At 37.5% G+C, this 14,025-nt stretch overlaps 5 protein-coding genes across 8 annotated transcripts; 1 reads left to right on the top strand and 4 right to left on the bottom strand.

The window, feature by feature from the left end:
* Positions 1-1,162: 1,162 nt before the first annotated feature.
* On the bottom strand, positions 1,163-5,204 carry LOC105967760 (ultraviolet-B receptor UVR8). 4 transcript variants are annotated; one of them, XR_016034737.1, is made up of 11 exons: positions 4,839-5,204; positions 4,525-4,598; positions 4,347-4,431; positions 4,081-4,212; positions 3,738-3,971; positions 3,331-3,552; positions 3,198-3,241; positions 2,688-2,998; positions 2,202-2,370; positions 1,676-1,966; positions 1,163-1,588 (listed from the first exon to the last, which is right to left on the bottom strand). XR_016034737.1 is itself a non-coding variant. In XM_088826375.1 (11 exons), the coding sequence occupies exons 1-11, from the start codon at positions 5,044-5,046 to the stop codon at positions 1,457-1,459; spliced, it is 1,455 nt and encodes a 484-aa protein (XP_088682501.1). In that variant the 5' UTR covers positions 5,047-5,204; the 3' UTR covers positions 1,163-1,456. The 4 variants fall into 4 exon arrangements, 1 of the variants encoding a protein (XP_088682501.1); XR_016034736.1 differs by having other exon boundaries at positions 1,676-1,719; positions 2,280-2,370; XR_016034735.1 differs by having other exon boundaries at positions 2,810-2,998.
* Positions 5,205-6,306: 1,102 nt separating this feature from the next.
* On the top strand, positions 6,307-6,951 carry LOC105969931 (uncharacterized). Its single transcript, XM_012994702.2, has one exon. It carries the CDS (start codon positions 6,307-6,309, stop codon positions 6,949-6,951), a length of 645 nt encoding a protein of 214 aa, XP_012850156.2.
* Positions 6,952-7,682: 731 nt separating this feature from the next.
* On the bottom strand, positions 7,683-10,861 carry LOC105970027 (laccase-17). The gene is made up of 5 exons (XM_012994802.2): positions 9,891-10,861; positions 9,408-9,804; positions 9,195-9,323; positions 8,136-9,101; positions 7,683-8,048 (listed from the first exon to the last, which is right to left on the bottom strand). Exons 1-5 carry the CDS (start codon positions 10,011-10,013, stop codon positions 7,918-7,920), a joined length of 1,746 nt encoding a protein of 581 aa, XP_012850256.2. The 5' UTR covers positions 10,014-10,861; the 3' UTR covers positions 7,683-7,917.
* Positions 10,862-11,037: 176 nt separating this feature from the next.
* LOC105970030 (uncharacterized) lies at positions 11,038-11,860 on the bottom strand. Its single transcript, XM_012994806.2, has 2 exons — positions 11,555-11,860; positions 11,038-11,401 (listed from the first exon to the last, which is right to left on the bottom strand). Exons 1-2 carry the CDS (start codon positions 11,803-11,805, stop codon positions 11,263-11,265), a joined length of 390 nt encoding a protein of 129 aa, XP_012850260.2. The 5' UTR covers positions 11,806-11,860; the 3' UTR covers positions 11,038-11,262.
* Positions 11,861-12,462: 602 nt separating this feature from the next.
* LOC105970029 (Pathogenesis-related thaumatin superfamily protein) lies at positions 12,463-13,897 on the bottom strand. The gene is made up of 2 exons (XM_012994804.2): positions 13,425-13,897; positions 12,463-13,302 (listed from the first exon to the last, which is right to left on the bottom strand). Exons 1-2 carry the CDS (start codon positions 13,474-13,476, stop codon positions 12,623-12,625), a joined length of 732 nt encoding a protein of 243 aa, XP_012850258.2. The 5' UTR covers positions 13,477-13,897; the 3' UTR covers positions 12,463-12,622.
* Between the last annotated feature and the right edge of the window lie 128 nt (positions 13,898-14,025).

Here is a 14,025-nt window from a genome sequence, read left to right as displayed (position 1 = left end):
CCTTTTTTCGGTTTTCCACGCCACCAAAAAAAACAAAAAAAAGTACGCAATAAAATCTCGAGACACAATGAAAAAGCTTATTTCAGTTATAGTAAAGTAAGAAGAAACCTGCAGGCGATTTCAGTTAATCCAATCATCACTTGACAGCACGAGTTAAATGATGTTGTTGACCGGCGGGTGGCTGAATCGCAGTGGAAGCATCTCTTTTTGCGGCGGATGGAGGCGGTGAAAAGGCGGATAAGCCACAGTCGGGCCGGAAAAGCTCGATGTCAGAAGCGGATGAATCACCGGAAAGTCTCGTGTAAGAAGGCGATGGCGATTCGTTTAGCCATGCATCTATAGTATTCCCTTGTCCACCATTCTTGTATTGAGCTATTGCTCTATACACTAGTGGAATAAGGCCCTCCATATCAAGTTCGTGTGTGTGCGTGTATGTGTGTGTGTGTGTGTGTGGAATAAGATTATATAAAGGGAGGGGGGGGGGGGGGGGGGGGGGGTGTAATTAGATGAGGTGGCATAATGAGTAAGGTTGAAGAAGAGATGTTTACGCCAAGATAAAAACCAAACAAAAAAAAAAATTACCATTATTTGAAAGTCTTGTCTTAACTACATTCCATAACATCTCACCTAATCTCACTACAGAGATGCTTATCCCTCTTTCTTTTTTTATTCCTGTTTATGTTGGCTTCAATCTTGTTTTAATCATACTTATTTTGTCGGCCGACGATCGTTTCTAGGCTGAGTTAATTTAATCTGTACTTAATTCTTTGACGAAAAACAATCCACGCCTTTCGTCTCTGCACTACGTTCCGGCAATTCTTTAAGATTAATTAATTAATGAGGTCGTGATACCATGATGCATGCACGAACATGATTTCAACCTATCTGGCGATCGAATAAGTACAGATAAGCCGATTTTATTTTTTCGATACGATTGCGATTCGGGTTGAATTTTTCAACACTGTATAATACATGTTCTAGGATCATAGAATATATATTAGTGGATGAGTATGTCAGTGTATTAAGCTTTTGCTTTTTAAGTGTTAATTAAAAGAGACACTGTCTGCCTTGAGCAGGTTGTTCTAACAAGCGATACAATAATTAAGAAAATGAGTTTTCAACTGATGACACACAGTTATTTAACATTTGTTAACAATTGGCATATTAATTATTAATTAAATTAATCGCGCAAATGTTGTTGAGTATTTGATGACTACACTACACCCACTCCATTAATGCATTAGTTTATCAATACAGAATTGAAGTCATCTCTTGCATCACCACTGACTACAAATTTATAATTTTCCGAAATCAAACTAATCTTACCTAAGCAAAAGCAAGCCAGAGATGAATGCATAACCCAGAGATAAACATCCGACGCACTCATATAAACTTCGATAAAAACGTAAACATTCTATAGCAAGATTAAAGACATTAATATTTAAATGCAAACCAACTACTTAGACAAGGAGATTTTTTCACACAGTGAGAGTGTATGCCACCAACCACAAGCAACGTTCTTCGGCATGTGATCTTTCAGAGGCACCTCCGACGGGATATTTCTGTCGACTGTGTCTCCAAGACCAAGCTGGTAGATACAGAGACATCATGTTAGAGGTGTACGGCTCCATGAATTAACGAGAAATTCCCGTACGTGCATAAAATATTTCTTTACCTGACCGTATTTGTTCCATCCCCAGCAGAATATTTTACCATCATCTGTAAATATATTTGTAAATGAGCAATAATCTTTTTTTCTTTTTTTTTTTTGGAATCTCTATTATTTCTCGATTATGTTGTCATAAACACAACCAAGTTCCAGTTCCAGGATGATATCATGGCGGAGTGGAGTGAATATATTTCTCGACATCAAGTTTAGCCTTTTAGAGATTTTTTTTTCTCGTCTGGTTAACAGTAACTACATGCTGATATTGTCTATCTAACCAATCTATATAACGCTTGATAACTGTTAGGGTCCATTTGGATGGAGGGATTTGGGGAGGGATTTGATTTGGGGAATGGATTTGAAATGACTCCAATTTTGGAGTCATTTGAAATCCATCACTATTGCTCCAAAATCAACTAAAAGGGAGGGGTGGGGATTTGAAATCCATCCCCAAATCCCTCAATCCAAACAAGTCGGAGGGATTTGTTATTATGGATTTGAAATCCCTCCCCCAAATCCCTCCATCCAAATGCACCCTTAAAATATACAATGTGGAAGAAATGGACCAGCTTAAAGATCTGTCTCGGCATCAATAAGTATTACAGATAATAACCTGTCAGTATAGCACTGTGACGAGCTCCAGAGGATGCCACTTTGGCTTTCTTATTCTCCAGCACTGAAGCATTTAGAAGCCTCGGAACAAGCTGCAACAAAACGATTACGAAGTTCAGAACGCTGCATATTTTTATTCAGTGGATCTACCAAGTTTACCTATAAGCAGCACAGCAAATACACATTTGAAGCACAAATGTCCAGTATTTGTGTACTTTCAGACCAGTGTTCAATTTGAAAACAAGTTTTTTATCCCTTGTTTGAAAGTTTGTTGCAGCAACAACCATTCAACGTAGAGATGTTTTCGCATCGCTTGTTCTCATTTTTCCATTTTTAATTTATTTTTCATCCTTGTACAGAGTTCATTCAGCAGTTAATAGTATCTTCTTGAATCATTGATAAAATATACCTGCTTACTGTCTTTGCAAATCGGACTTCACAGCAGAGTAATTTGTTTCTGATCAACTTCTACTTCTATAAAACAGAAACCAGGTTGGAAACCAATATCACGAACATGAGGAATGAACTCACCTCACACTGATCAGAATTTGTTCCCAAACCCAACTGCCCAAACTGATTCCCACCAAAGGCACGAACACGGCCATCGGCACATATGCATATTGTATGCCAAAGTCCAGCTGCAACCGCTGCAATCTGAGTGCCCATTAGAGAAGGCACACAAGTTGGTCGCAGCAAATCGCTAGTGTTCCCCTGTCCACACTGCACAAGGATGCAAAGAAGAACAGAGCATATAAAAGATTATGCAACTGGACTTATATTCAAAGTTTAGGCAGGACTACTGAAAGAAGTGGGGAAAATAGCTGTCACTTGAAACGCATCAAGTACAGTGGTGGACTCCTTTCTAATGCATGAACAGAAGATTCGAGGACCAAATGAACACATACGTAGTAAGACTCACCTGTCCATACTGTCCCCAGCCAAAAGCAAGAAGCACACCAGCATCTGTTAACACAGAGGGAAAAATCTTTATGAACAAGAAACATGAAACTTACACATATCGATCATAGCGCTGACAATTTTATCGCACTTACCTGTTATCACTACACTGTGCCTGCCTCCACAGGCAATTGTCTTTATATAACTTGCTGCAGTTTTGCCTTTTTCAGTTGCTGCATTTGTGGCACCGCTGTCTATTCCCTTTGATGATATCTCAGTACAAGGTATTAGATGGGGAGTAGCCACTGTTTTTATCCTAGATCCTAGACCAAGCTGGCCTTCGCCTCCATAGCCCCATCCCCAGACCTGTCCCACATCTAAATCCCAATAAAGTATGATCCGTCAGGTCTTGTTTATAAATGGAGATCTTCTTGATTAACATTAAAAATCTTTTAGCTTCATATTACTAAATACCTACACAGCTATAATATGTAATCAGAAAGAAACAGCAAACATACAACGGATGTAGTCTATGAACTGCAGATTACAAGAAATAGTTTACCTGATAGTGCTAGAGTATGACGCCCCCCAGCCGCAACTGATGTGATCTTCACCCCAGGATCTAAGTTTACAAGACAGGGCGGCATTGAAAGTGTTTCATCCGCAGCTATCGGTAGATCAAATTCTTGTTGAGACACAAGTTTTCTTCGCTTCGTAGTCCCATCTTCAGATAGTTTATCATTCGGACAAGACATTGAACCGCTGGTACATTTTGGAGTATGAGACTGAGGGCTCCCTGTTATAGCCAGCCTGAGGTGTCAGCCTCCACTACCCGATGGCCTAGATGTAAATCTGGTACTCTTATAGCTAAGTTAAATCTTACAATAAATTGTCTTTGATGATACCTTGTCCAATTATTCTTGAACTTTGCTTTGTAAAAGTTTCAACTTCGCAGTTTTGGATACCAGTCCAACTGCGAGTGAGGTTTCCAGATGGAACACATTCCTTCCAACCCCATGCGTACACTCCACCTTTATCTGCACACCATATGCTATTCCATCAAGCTACCAAGTTTGTCAAAACAAAGTCATTAAGTACGGCAGAGAAGCCAATATATACTTGTTTAAAACAGACACAAATTTATATTCAGGGAAGGTATCTTCAACAATACCTGTTACTGAAACACAGTGAGCCCAACCAGCAGCAGCTTGTACAATCAGATCAGTAGTTGGAAGAGGATATATATCTGGAGTCTCCTATGTATCATATGATGGATAAAGATGCTAAATCAGTAAAAATATTGACTAGAAACTGACATTAGAAACAAAAATTTTAGCTGCATTAATTACCCCATGCTTCCCCGATGTCAAATAGCTTTGGCCTTGATCATCAGCTGAACCCCATGTAACTATTTTTCCAAAGGCTGCCGGAAAAGGAAGCAGTACACATATCAAATTTTCTCCCAAATCAAGTAAGAATAAATAACTACGGCAGCATCTAGAAGAAACCAAACTTCAGATACATTAGGTTTTCCATGGCCACAGGCAACTAATAATAAAAAATGTAGATAATCGTTAATTCAATCCTTCGACAGTAATCATATTTTAGGGGCATTTATCCATAAAACAAATTACAAAGATAAATTGCCTCTGAGGCGACTAACCGGAAATAGCCATGCCGAAGCCGCATCCGCCGGCACTAACATCCTTCCACGAATCTCCAACTACCTCCGTCTCCGGAAACCGTACACTCGCCGGAGAAGTCAACGACGATCGTTGTTCCGCTACTCCCGGGAAATAACCCCACATTAAAACCTCATTCTGCTTCTCACTCTTATCGTTAACTCCATTTCTTTTTGCATCTCCATTCATTGCTCAGCTGAAATTTTCCACACAAACCAATGAAATCAAACGGAATCGACAAATTTTGGTTTTAGATTCGTCAGCCAGTTAGATTTGAGGGCTTTTTGATGAGGAAATCGATACTAGTGGGGGTGGAAGTATAAAAAGTATAAAATATAAAATATAAAATCATGCTGCGGGATTAAAAAAATAAATAATACGGGGAGGTGTATCATTAGCTATCTTACTGTGGGTGCCACGTAGACTCCACATGTTACAGAAGTCCACGTGTCGATAACAGGATGCAGGAGCCGGTGCGGTTAAAAATTATTCAATTCGTGCAATTTGAACCACAAACGTGATGGCAGTTTCTGGAAAACGAGGTGCTGATTCAGAATCTTATTTGCTTTACGGATAATAATTATTCCTCGTGGTGGGGTCCGGTTTGAAGGCACTACGAGTTTTTAACAACCAATTTAGTACAAAAGCTGCAGATTCTAAATGTGCTTCAGTTAGACGCCACTAGTAACTTAACCCATATTCGGACCAGGTTCTTAATGGGCCTAGTGTCGACTAATCAACTGGGCCTTGTTTGGGTCGGACTCGGGCATAAATCCAATTTATTAATTATTTATATTTAATAAATAAGTACTACTATTATTCATCACTTGGGCCTCGTAAATAGGGGCGCTTCAACCAAAATTTGTCTTCTCCATCATTAAAATATTATGTAATAAAACTTGGATAAGCTATGCTCGTAGTTTACCGACACTTTCTTCCAATATTCTGTTTATTGATTTATCTTAAACAAAGACTCCTAATTAAGCGTAATTAGTTGTTAATGGAAATGAATCACACAATCCTATTCAGTTGTTATTAGTCAACCTAGCTTTCACACTCGTGTCTTGTTTGTATAAGCTAAAGAACAAAAACCTGAACTGTGTCCATTAATTCATATTTTAATTCTTACAAGTTGAAGGTGGAGAAATCATGGTAGAAAAAGTTGGCCATTGTCTCTATTAATTGTGTCTTATATTCGCAACTTGCGTGTAATTAACGACTAATAATTGTGGCGCATGCAGCTCTATAGCAGTGCTCTATCTATCTATCTTGGAAAAAAAATGAATCACTAGAAATAAAATATTATTGAGTATCTCCAGCATTAGATTTCTTTGTCCTGATATATATATATATATATATATATATATATATATATATATATATATATAATTTTGTCATCATGAGATATTTCAGTACAAATTAAACTGTTGCATATGTTCAACAGCAGGCATGAATAATTCATTGTGGGAAGAGCAAGCTTTTGAGGAGGATGTTTCTGGAATAAACAACGAGCTGGGAGGGTGCGTTTGGCCACCGAGATCTTATTCGTGCAGCTTTTGCGCTAGAGATTTTCGATCAGCTCAAGCTTTAGGTGGTCATATGAATGTTCACAGGAGAGATAGGGCGTCTAGATTCATCAAACAATCCTCCTTAATTGTAATTCCAAATCATCAAACTGATGATATTCCGACATCCCCGGCATCTTGTGTTTCTACTTTATGGTATACTAACCCTAACCCTAACCCTAACCCTGGATTATTCTATGATAATACTGGCTTATTGGTAGTTTCCCCATACTCCCATGTCGCTGATGAAATCCCGGCCGACTCAATCAAGATTCGTCCGAAAGCAGATGGAGCTAAAATACAAGATTTTCTTACTAAAGATTTGTCCATCGACGAAATCACGAGTTGCAAGAGGAGAAGATTGATGGAAGCAAAGCCGCCTTCGAGTCTCATCCCAAAATTGAGTGCAGTTGAAAGAATATTCCTTCCTCAAGCTGAGGTGTCGTTTAAACTGCGGTCGGGCTCGTTTGAGGAATTGGATCTTGAGCTAAGACTTGGTGGTGCTGTGCATCCTAAGGTGAAGTTATAAACTGCAAATTAATTAATTAATTAATTGGTTTTCCAAATTAAACCATTATAATTTGTAATTGTGTTCTTTTGATCAGAACTGCTATTTTCCTTTGGTTAGATCTGACAATGATCAGTACTATTAGGTTTCTTAAAAATTAATAATTAGCTGAACTTTCAATTTGTACGTAACAGTAAACAATAAATATATATTAAAGCATATATATATATATATATATATATATATATATATATATATATATATATATATATATATATATATATATATATATATATATATATATATATATATATATATATATATATATATGTGTGTGTGTGTGTGTGTGTGTGTGTGTGTGTATAATTATACAATATATTTACAGCAAATTATTAGACTCTACTTCTTCTGTCTATCTTTCTCAATCCTTCCAAAACTGCCAATAACTATAAGGAATCATTACATTAAAGTATTCCACATACATTAAACCCTAATTTTTTATTCACATGCAGAATATTATTGCATGCATGATAACCGGCCCTCAGGCGTTAATTCCGCACCTTTTGTTTGTACTTCTGTTTCATTTTTATTTTATTTTCTCCAATAGATGATGAAGAATGATTTTTTTTGTAGGGCCAAAAAAAAAGCCATTAATCTGTAGGCTATGTAGCATGCATATTATTACAATAACTAATGTGCGCTCGCCGCTCTGTAATTACTACTTCATTTAATTTAAAAATGTAGAATTGAAGTACTCACAAACAAATCCAATCCATTCATCAGTTTATTGAAATCATTCAACATATTATTACAAAAGAAACAATCAAGTTAGATAATACTGCAAAACTGGGAGAATCCAGTCAGCTCAGGTATACATACATGAATACATATATATATATATGTTATGACAGAAGAAAACCAAGTAACCCAAGTTAAAATAAAAAAATAAATTTAATAAAAAGAAAATTATTAAAAAAAGAAAAGAAATCAGCATTTGGGAAGATCAGAAGGTGGAGGAAGAAGCTTTTGATTGGGAAGATTGCCATCCAATACAAGCCATGCCATCTTCAATCCCCAGCTCGTGTGTACCTCCAGGTGGCAGTGCATGAACCACACTCCTATACATTTTTTTTTTATATATATATAGTTGTTATTTAATAATGTTAATTAAATTAAATAATTAATTGAATAATAAATATACAAACCTGGATTATCAGCCAAAAATCGAATGGCGACCCATCCACCCGAAGGCACTCCAACAGTGTTCCTCTCAACCGGGTCAACAAGATTGAATTTCTGCGGGTCAGTATTCGGGTTGTAATTCCCAAACCCTAGTCCAACAACAAAGAAATTGAATCCATGTAGATGAAGTGGATGGCTCTCAGCACCAAGAATACTCGTATCCTGCATCACCAACTCCACGCTACTGTTATACGGCAGCACCATAAGCTTCGTTCCATTTGCAACAATTGTGTTGTTCGGTGGATTTCCTGTGTAGTTAAACCAATTCTTCGGGCTGAACGGGAAATCCGGGCTGTATACCCCGCTCGATTGGCCCGTATAATGAGCCTGTAGAAGAGCAGTTGTTGACTGTACGAATGATATATTGCTTACAGAAGCTGCAAATCTTGATCCGTTGGGACCTTGACACGTGTTGTTGTGTCCACATGGGCTTGTGCCTAACCCTACTGTGAACAAGAATTGTTTGTCCACTTTCTGCGGCACATTTGCTGGGTATTCTCTGCTGTCTAAACTTCTCAGCTTTTTCGCAAATTTTGTGACGAAAGAAGTGTCGTTTAGTGGTGGTAGTATTGATCTGTAGAGTGGGAGCTTCTTCATCGAGGCAACGGAGTGAAGAAACGGGGATTCGTATTCGAGAATGGCGGCAACTGTGGAGTTGTCGAAAGTGCCTTGTCCTGTTACATACGGTCTTGCTGTCATTAGGAAAGTGGCGCCTGGGTAGTTTGGTTTTGTCTTAAGAAGTACATTTGATGTCTGTCCTGGTGTGAGTAGAATCGTATCCGTTTCAAAGGGTTTTACGTAAACAGCATCAGCATCAACCACCGTTAGGGTATGGTTTGCTATGCTGAAGAAGAGCTCGTCGTTGAGTGCAGCGTTGATCAATCGGAGTAGATAAGTCTTTCCTGGCTTAACCCTCAACTTGAATGTATCTGTATATATCATCAACAAATTAACCATCTTTTTATTAATTAATGATTCGGATTAAAATGAGAGAAAGAAAAAGTAGTGTTGTTGACTTGTACCTTTGGCAGAGCAGTTGTACAAGGGGCCTGGAAGTCCATTAATGGTATAGGCATCGGAAACATTCGGACCGCCACCTGTCTGTAAAGCTTGGCTGATTATTGCTTCTGTATCCGCATTGAACCATTCTCCTGCACAAATATGTATACAACATTTTAAGACATAATTTTTTTATTTGTCGATCGATGAATATATGGTATATAGAGAATAATTACCGAAGATAATAGGGACTTCCTTGTAAGGTTTCTGGAAAGGATAAGGGACATTGGCCTTGGGTAGAATGATGAGAGGGCCGTAAAGAGTAGAACGAAGCCAAGAAATATGAGCATGCCACCAAAGGGTACCCCTTTGCCCAACGACAGTGAAATTGTAAACATAAGTCTGCCCGGTTTGAATGGGGCATTGTGTAACATAAGCAGGGCCATCTGCCCATCCACTTCGGAGTTGCCTAATTCCATGCCAATGTATTGTTATGTTGTTTGATACATTGTTTTTCACTTTTATGACGAGACGGTCCCCTTCTCTTGCTACTACACGAGGCCCTGGAAATTTCCCGTTAACCGTGACTATGCTTTTCGTGTGGCACAATCGAGTCACCTTTTGCATTTTTATCTGCAAACAAGAATATATATAAAAAGTTAGAATAATAATAATATGTAACATGACATTATAAACATGTAATAAATAAGGGTACGTACATTGAACTCGTAGTGTCGAGTAATGGCCTGAGCAGGCTGAGGAAACAGGGACAAAGCCATGATTAATGATGTCAAGAACATGAATCCTGTCGTCGAAACCAGAAATTGAAGAGGGGCGCCCATTTTTTTGTGCAATAAATTGGAATATTCTTGTTTTTAATAAGAGTAGTGATAATGAAGAAGATTGGTTTGTGGTGCTGATAGAACAAAGCCACTTAGAGTTTTTATAGGGGGGGTGTTTGGTTGGTTAGGTGATGGAAATTGAACATTTTCAAGGGCTGCAAAATTGAAAAAAAATCAATTTTTAATTTGGGAAATTAAAAGATATAATCGAAATCTATGGGAGAAACAACTGATGTAGTTGGAAAACAACATTAGAGTGGTGTCAAAGACATGATTCTTGCTGTGGTATAATTTGACACCTTTCCTTATTCGTGATGCTATATGTCTATAAACGGATGCTAAATTATCATAAAATTAAAGTGTAGCCACGAAGGCAATTTTAATTTGTTGGGAGGCCGACAAGAAAATGACAGATAGATACGAGGATATAACATACGAGTAGTAATTAATGATGACACGTATGTACGTTATTAGGGATTGGAGGAACAGTTGATTAGAAGCTCGAGTTGGTGGCTATGGAGTTGTCATCTTTAGGTGTCCAAATACACAGCTACTTTACTCACAATATACGTATAGTTGTGTTATTTTTTATAATTTTTTTCAAGCGAAATTTCCTCGCAAGATATGGAAATTCATTTTTTATTCGTATATTGTTTTATACAGTTGGATATTGTAACTACTACTGACGAAGAAGAAGAAGAAAAAGAAGAAGAGTTCAATTGAAAATTGGGGTGTCCAATTCTGACCTAAACATTAATTTGGGGATTTTTTTATTTTCCATTTAATTAGCTAATGTGGGCTCCGAAAATGGAAATGGGCCTTCTTCACCCAATTTAAATTGCCGCATCGGACTACAGCCCAGCCCACTTGATGAATTATTTAATACCCAATTACTATTATTAACCATTAAATTATTTTATAATAATTTAGTTAACTCCCCGATAAAATCTAGTTAATACCTTATTATATATGTTAGGAATTAGATTTATAAAATCTGTTAAATATGAATTCGTTGATAATAATCTTTTTACTGAAGAACATGTATAACATAAATCAAATCACATGGCACAATTACTCTGGTCACAATCCAGCAATCTATTGGACGAACCAAAATAATTACAAACTTTAGTACCCATGAACAAAGGAGTTCTCTCTCTCTCTCTCTCTCTCACACACACACACACACACACACACACACTTACACACACACTTACACACACATTGAAGAGAGAGAAAGACTGATTTTGATCTACTTGTCAATCTGATTGAGCTTGCCAAGACCATTGCAACGGGCACATACAATTTGAGCTGAATCTTTTCTTGCCGCATTTGCCCTCAATGTTGACCCTGATTTTCTAACAAATCCTGCTCCATCACATTCTGGGCACCTATTTTTCATCAAATTTATTGATTATTAATTATTTCATTAATTTTAATTAATTATCCGAAAACCCCAAAATTATTGATATTTGCAATTAACAACAAACCACATTTATACATATATGAGAAAAAGAGAAAATAGAAGTGGTAGAATTTCTCACAGGTCCTTGCGAGAGAAGAGGATCGGGAAAGCAGTTCCAATCAACGCTACCGCGGCGGCTCCGGCGATCAGATATGTTGTCCCGTTGGCGGAAACATCTCCGACGGCGGCTACCACCGTCAGGGGTTTATTCTTCTGTGTTGTACATTGTGAACCCAAGAATTTGCCACTAGAGCTTAGAGATGGTATGGATGATGGGTTAACTAATTTTGGAGAAAACACAGTGTGCGTAGATACAATAATAGATGCCATATTCCAAAGATTCTGTGGTGTTTCTGTAATTACTGATTTTTTTTTTCTTCTTGAATATGAAATGACACAGACTTTGTAGCAATCAGTCTACAGACAGATTCTGGATAAGGTACGACACCTCACACATCATATATTTTCTTTTGATTTTATTGGATAAAGGTGGGCCCCACTTTCAAAATTCACTTTAATAATAGGCTAAATTACAATCAGGTATGATAAAATTATGAAAAACCCCCTTCTCCTTGAGTAATTACAAGAACCCCTCAACTATAAATTTTCTTATACATCCACTTTTGCAGTTTCAAATTTAGTGGAATATTCTTGATTATAAGGAATACTATCACTTTTGTACCTGTTTTGTTCCATTCGAGCTCCACATTTTAAAGCAAGATGATCATAAGATATGTGTTTGCCTTGTATATATCAGATTGTGGTGCATCAGAAACTATATGTTTATACAATACGAGTACAAACTAGAGCACGTTCCACAGAATCTAGATAATTATATTGAATTTGACATCATAAGGGTGAAAGTGTAAGAAGATTTATAGTTGCGGGTAGATGTAATTATCCAAATAAAATGAGATTTTCATAATTTGACCATACATCAGGGATGATTGTAATTTACCTTTAATAATAATTAAAATTGTAGATATAAAATAACTTTATCAAGTTGAATATGACAAGAACTAATGAACACTGCAGATAATTCATTACAATAACTACTACATCATACATGTTTTGAATTTGATTCTGCAATTTTAATACAAACACTAATGATTATATACTATAATCAAGATACATGGTGTTTCAATCTTCATTTAGGAGGGCAGAAAGTGATTAAATATCTTGAAGCTCTGCACTTATTGAGGCTCGAAGAATCGTCGAAAGCGTAGCTATAAGCTTTCGGACAAATCGCCTTAAACAAATTAGCGAAAATCGTAGGCTTGCATGTTTTCGGATTCGAATACTCCCCCGTGCAGCAATACTTAGCCGACTGCATAGCCAAGCAAGCACTCTTGCATCCCACAACTCTGCCATTAACCCTAACTTCCAAAGCCGAAGGGCAACACATGTTCAAATCAGCCTCACAAGAAGCCACGCCACACCCAATCCCTCCACCGATAGGCTTCATCGAAACGGGCAAGTTGAAGCCATCCACTAAACTCACGTCGTAGAAGTGGAGCGGTGAGGCCGAGGAGCCTAACGTCATTTCCACCACCGTTGCTGGCGGCGTGCCGCCAAATCCGCGGCAGTTGAGTTGGCCGGCGCAGTCTCCGGTGGAGCACGAGCCTTTTCCGGTAGCGTCGAAGCTGCAGCCTTGCCTGCCCCATATTCTACCCGACCATTTCTCGGGCACGTCCATCACTAATTCTTGACCGCTGCTTAGGAGGAAGCCACCGTCTTTCGGTGTTTGTTGGCCGGAGCTGCCTAGTATTCCGGGCCATATGCTCTCCTTACAGTTGTTTACGAGGATCAGCTGATGTCCAATACCATCTGCAAAAAAAAAAAAAAAAAAAAAAAAAAAAACAAAACAAACAAACAAACCGGAACTATAAATCAAGATTTCGATTCGAGGAATCTGAAACAAATTATAGCAGAGAAAACGGGAAGCGTACTTGCGGTGGTGAGACAGAGTAGCATGGAGAAGAGGAATGTGTACATAAGCATTTTAGTACTGAAGCACAAATTGAGCAGAGCAAATGTTATAAAACACTAAGCAGGTATTTGGATATATGTTGTGAATTTAAAGCACAATTTGAATTTCTTTATTTATTGTAACTTTTTCTTTTGACACAAAAAAAAGGGTACTAATATTCATTGCTTCCTATGAAGGATTTAGTCCTACTGTGATCAATAGGTTTAATTTCTGATCTTTTGCATATTGTAATAAACATTTGTTTTCTTTTTTCTTTATTCACTTCACATGGTTGCTGGAAATACCTTTCTTCTAGTTCAAACAAGTGCCAAAAGCTATTTCAAATTACTCAGATTAGACAAGATGATATAAAGAAACAGGTTTTCTGGATTATTTGATGCTTTTTATGTTTTCTTTTTGCTTAAAATATATAATAAAAAAGCAATCTTGATGGTCATGCAAACAGGGGAAAAGGGTATTAGTAACCTTATTTTAATTTTTATCTTTACTTTACCATTCTTGTGGTGCAAGATTTCTTTGTTATAATACACTAATACAGTGATGCGAGCAGAAAGAAACAA

This window comes from Erythranthe guttata, chromosome 12 (genome assembly GCF_056151865.1).
Source record: "Erythranthe guttata isolate IM_541 chromosome 12, IM_541, whole genome shotgun sequence".
NCBI lineage: Eukaryota > Viridiplantae > Streptophyta > Magnoliopsida > Lamiales > Phrymaceae > Erythranthe > Erythranthe guttata.
This window is presented reverse-complemented; position numbering and strand designations above follow the sequence as displayed.

What these genes read in the sequence shown, in the direction of transcription:
- LOC105970027 (XM_012994802.2), bottom strand. Translation starts at nt 10,013, where the DNA reads ATGGGCGCCCCTCTTCAATTTCTGGTTTCGACGACAGGATTCATGTTC. An exon ending in GGAAGTCCCTATTATCTTCG is followed by an intron (nt 9,324 to 9,407) that starts GTAATTATTCTC and finishes ATATTTGTGCAG; the next exon opens with GAGAATGGTTCAATGCGGAT. An exon ending in ATTTTTGGCTGATAATCCAG is followed by an intron (nt 8,049 to 8,135) that starts GTTTGTATATTT and finishes AAAAATGTATAG; the next exon opens with GAGTGTGGTTCATGCACTGC.
- LOC105967760 (XM_088826375.1), bottom strand. Translation starts at nt 5,046, where the DNA reads ATGAATGGAGATGCAAAAAGAAATGGAGTTAACGATAAGAGTGAGAAG. An exon ending in GCACAGTGTAGTGATAACAG is followed by an intron (nt 3,242 to 3,330) that starts GTAAGTGCGATA and finishes CTGTGTTAACAG; the next exon opens with ATGCTGGTGTGCTTCTTGCT. An exon ending in CAAATTCTGATCAGTGTGAG is followed by an intron (nt 2,371 to 2,809) that starts GTGAGTTCATTC and finishes GTTTTGTTGCAG; the next exon opens with CTTGTTCCGAGGCTTCTAAA.
- LOC105970030 (XM_012994806.2), bottom strand. Translation starts at nt 11,805, where the DNA reads ATGGCATCTATTATTGTATCTACGCACACTGTGTTTTCTCCAAAATTA. An exon ending in CTCTTCTCTCGCAAGGACCT is followed by an intron (nt 11,402 to 11,554) that starts GTGAGAAATTCT and finishes GATGAAAAATAG; the next exon opens with GTGCCCAGAATGTGATGGAG.
- LOC105969931 (XM_012994702.2), top strand. Translation starts at nt 6,307, where the DNA reads ATGAATAATTCATTGTGGGAAGAGCAAGCTTTTGAGGAGGATGTTTCT.
- LOC105970029 (XM_012994804.2), bottom strand. Translation starts at nt 13,476, where the DNA reads ATGCTTATGTACACATTCCTCTTCTCCATGCTACTCTGTCTCACCACC. An exon ending in ACTCTGTCTCACCACCGCAA is followed by an intron (nt 13,303 to 13,424) that starts GTACGCTTCCCG and finishes TTTTTTTTGCAG; the next exon opens with ATGGTATTGGACATCAGCTG.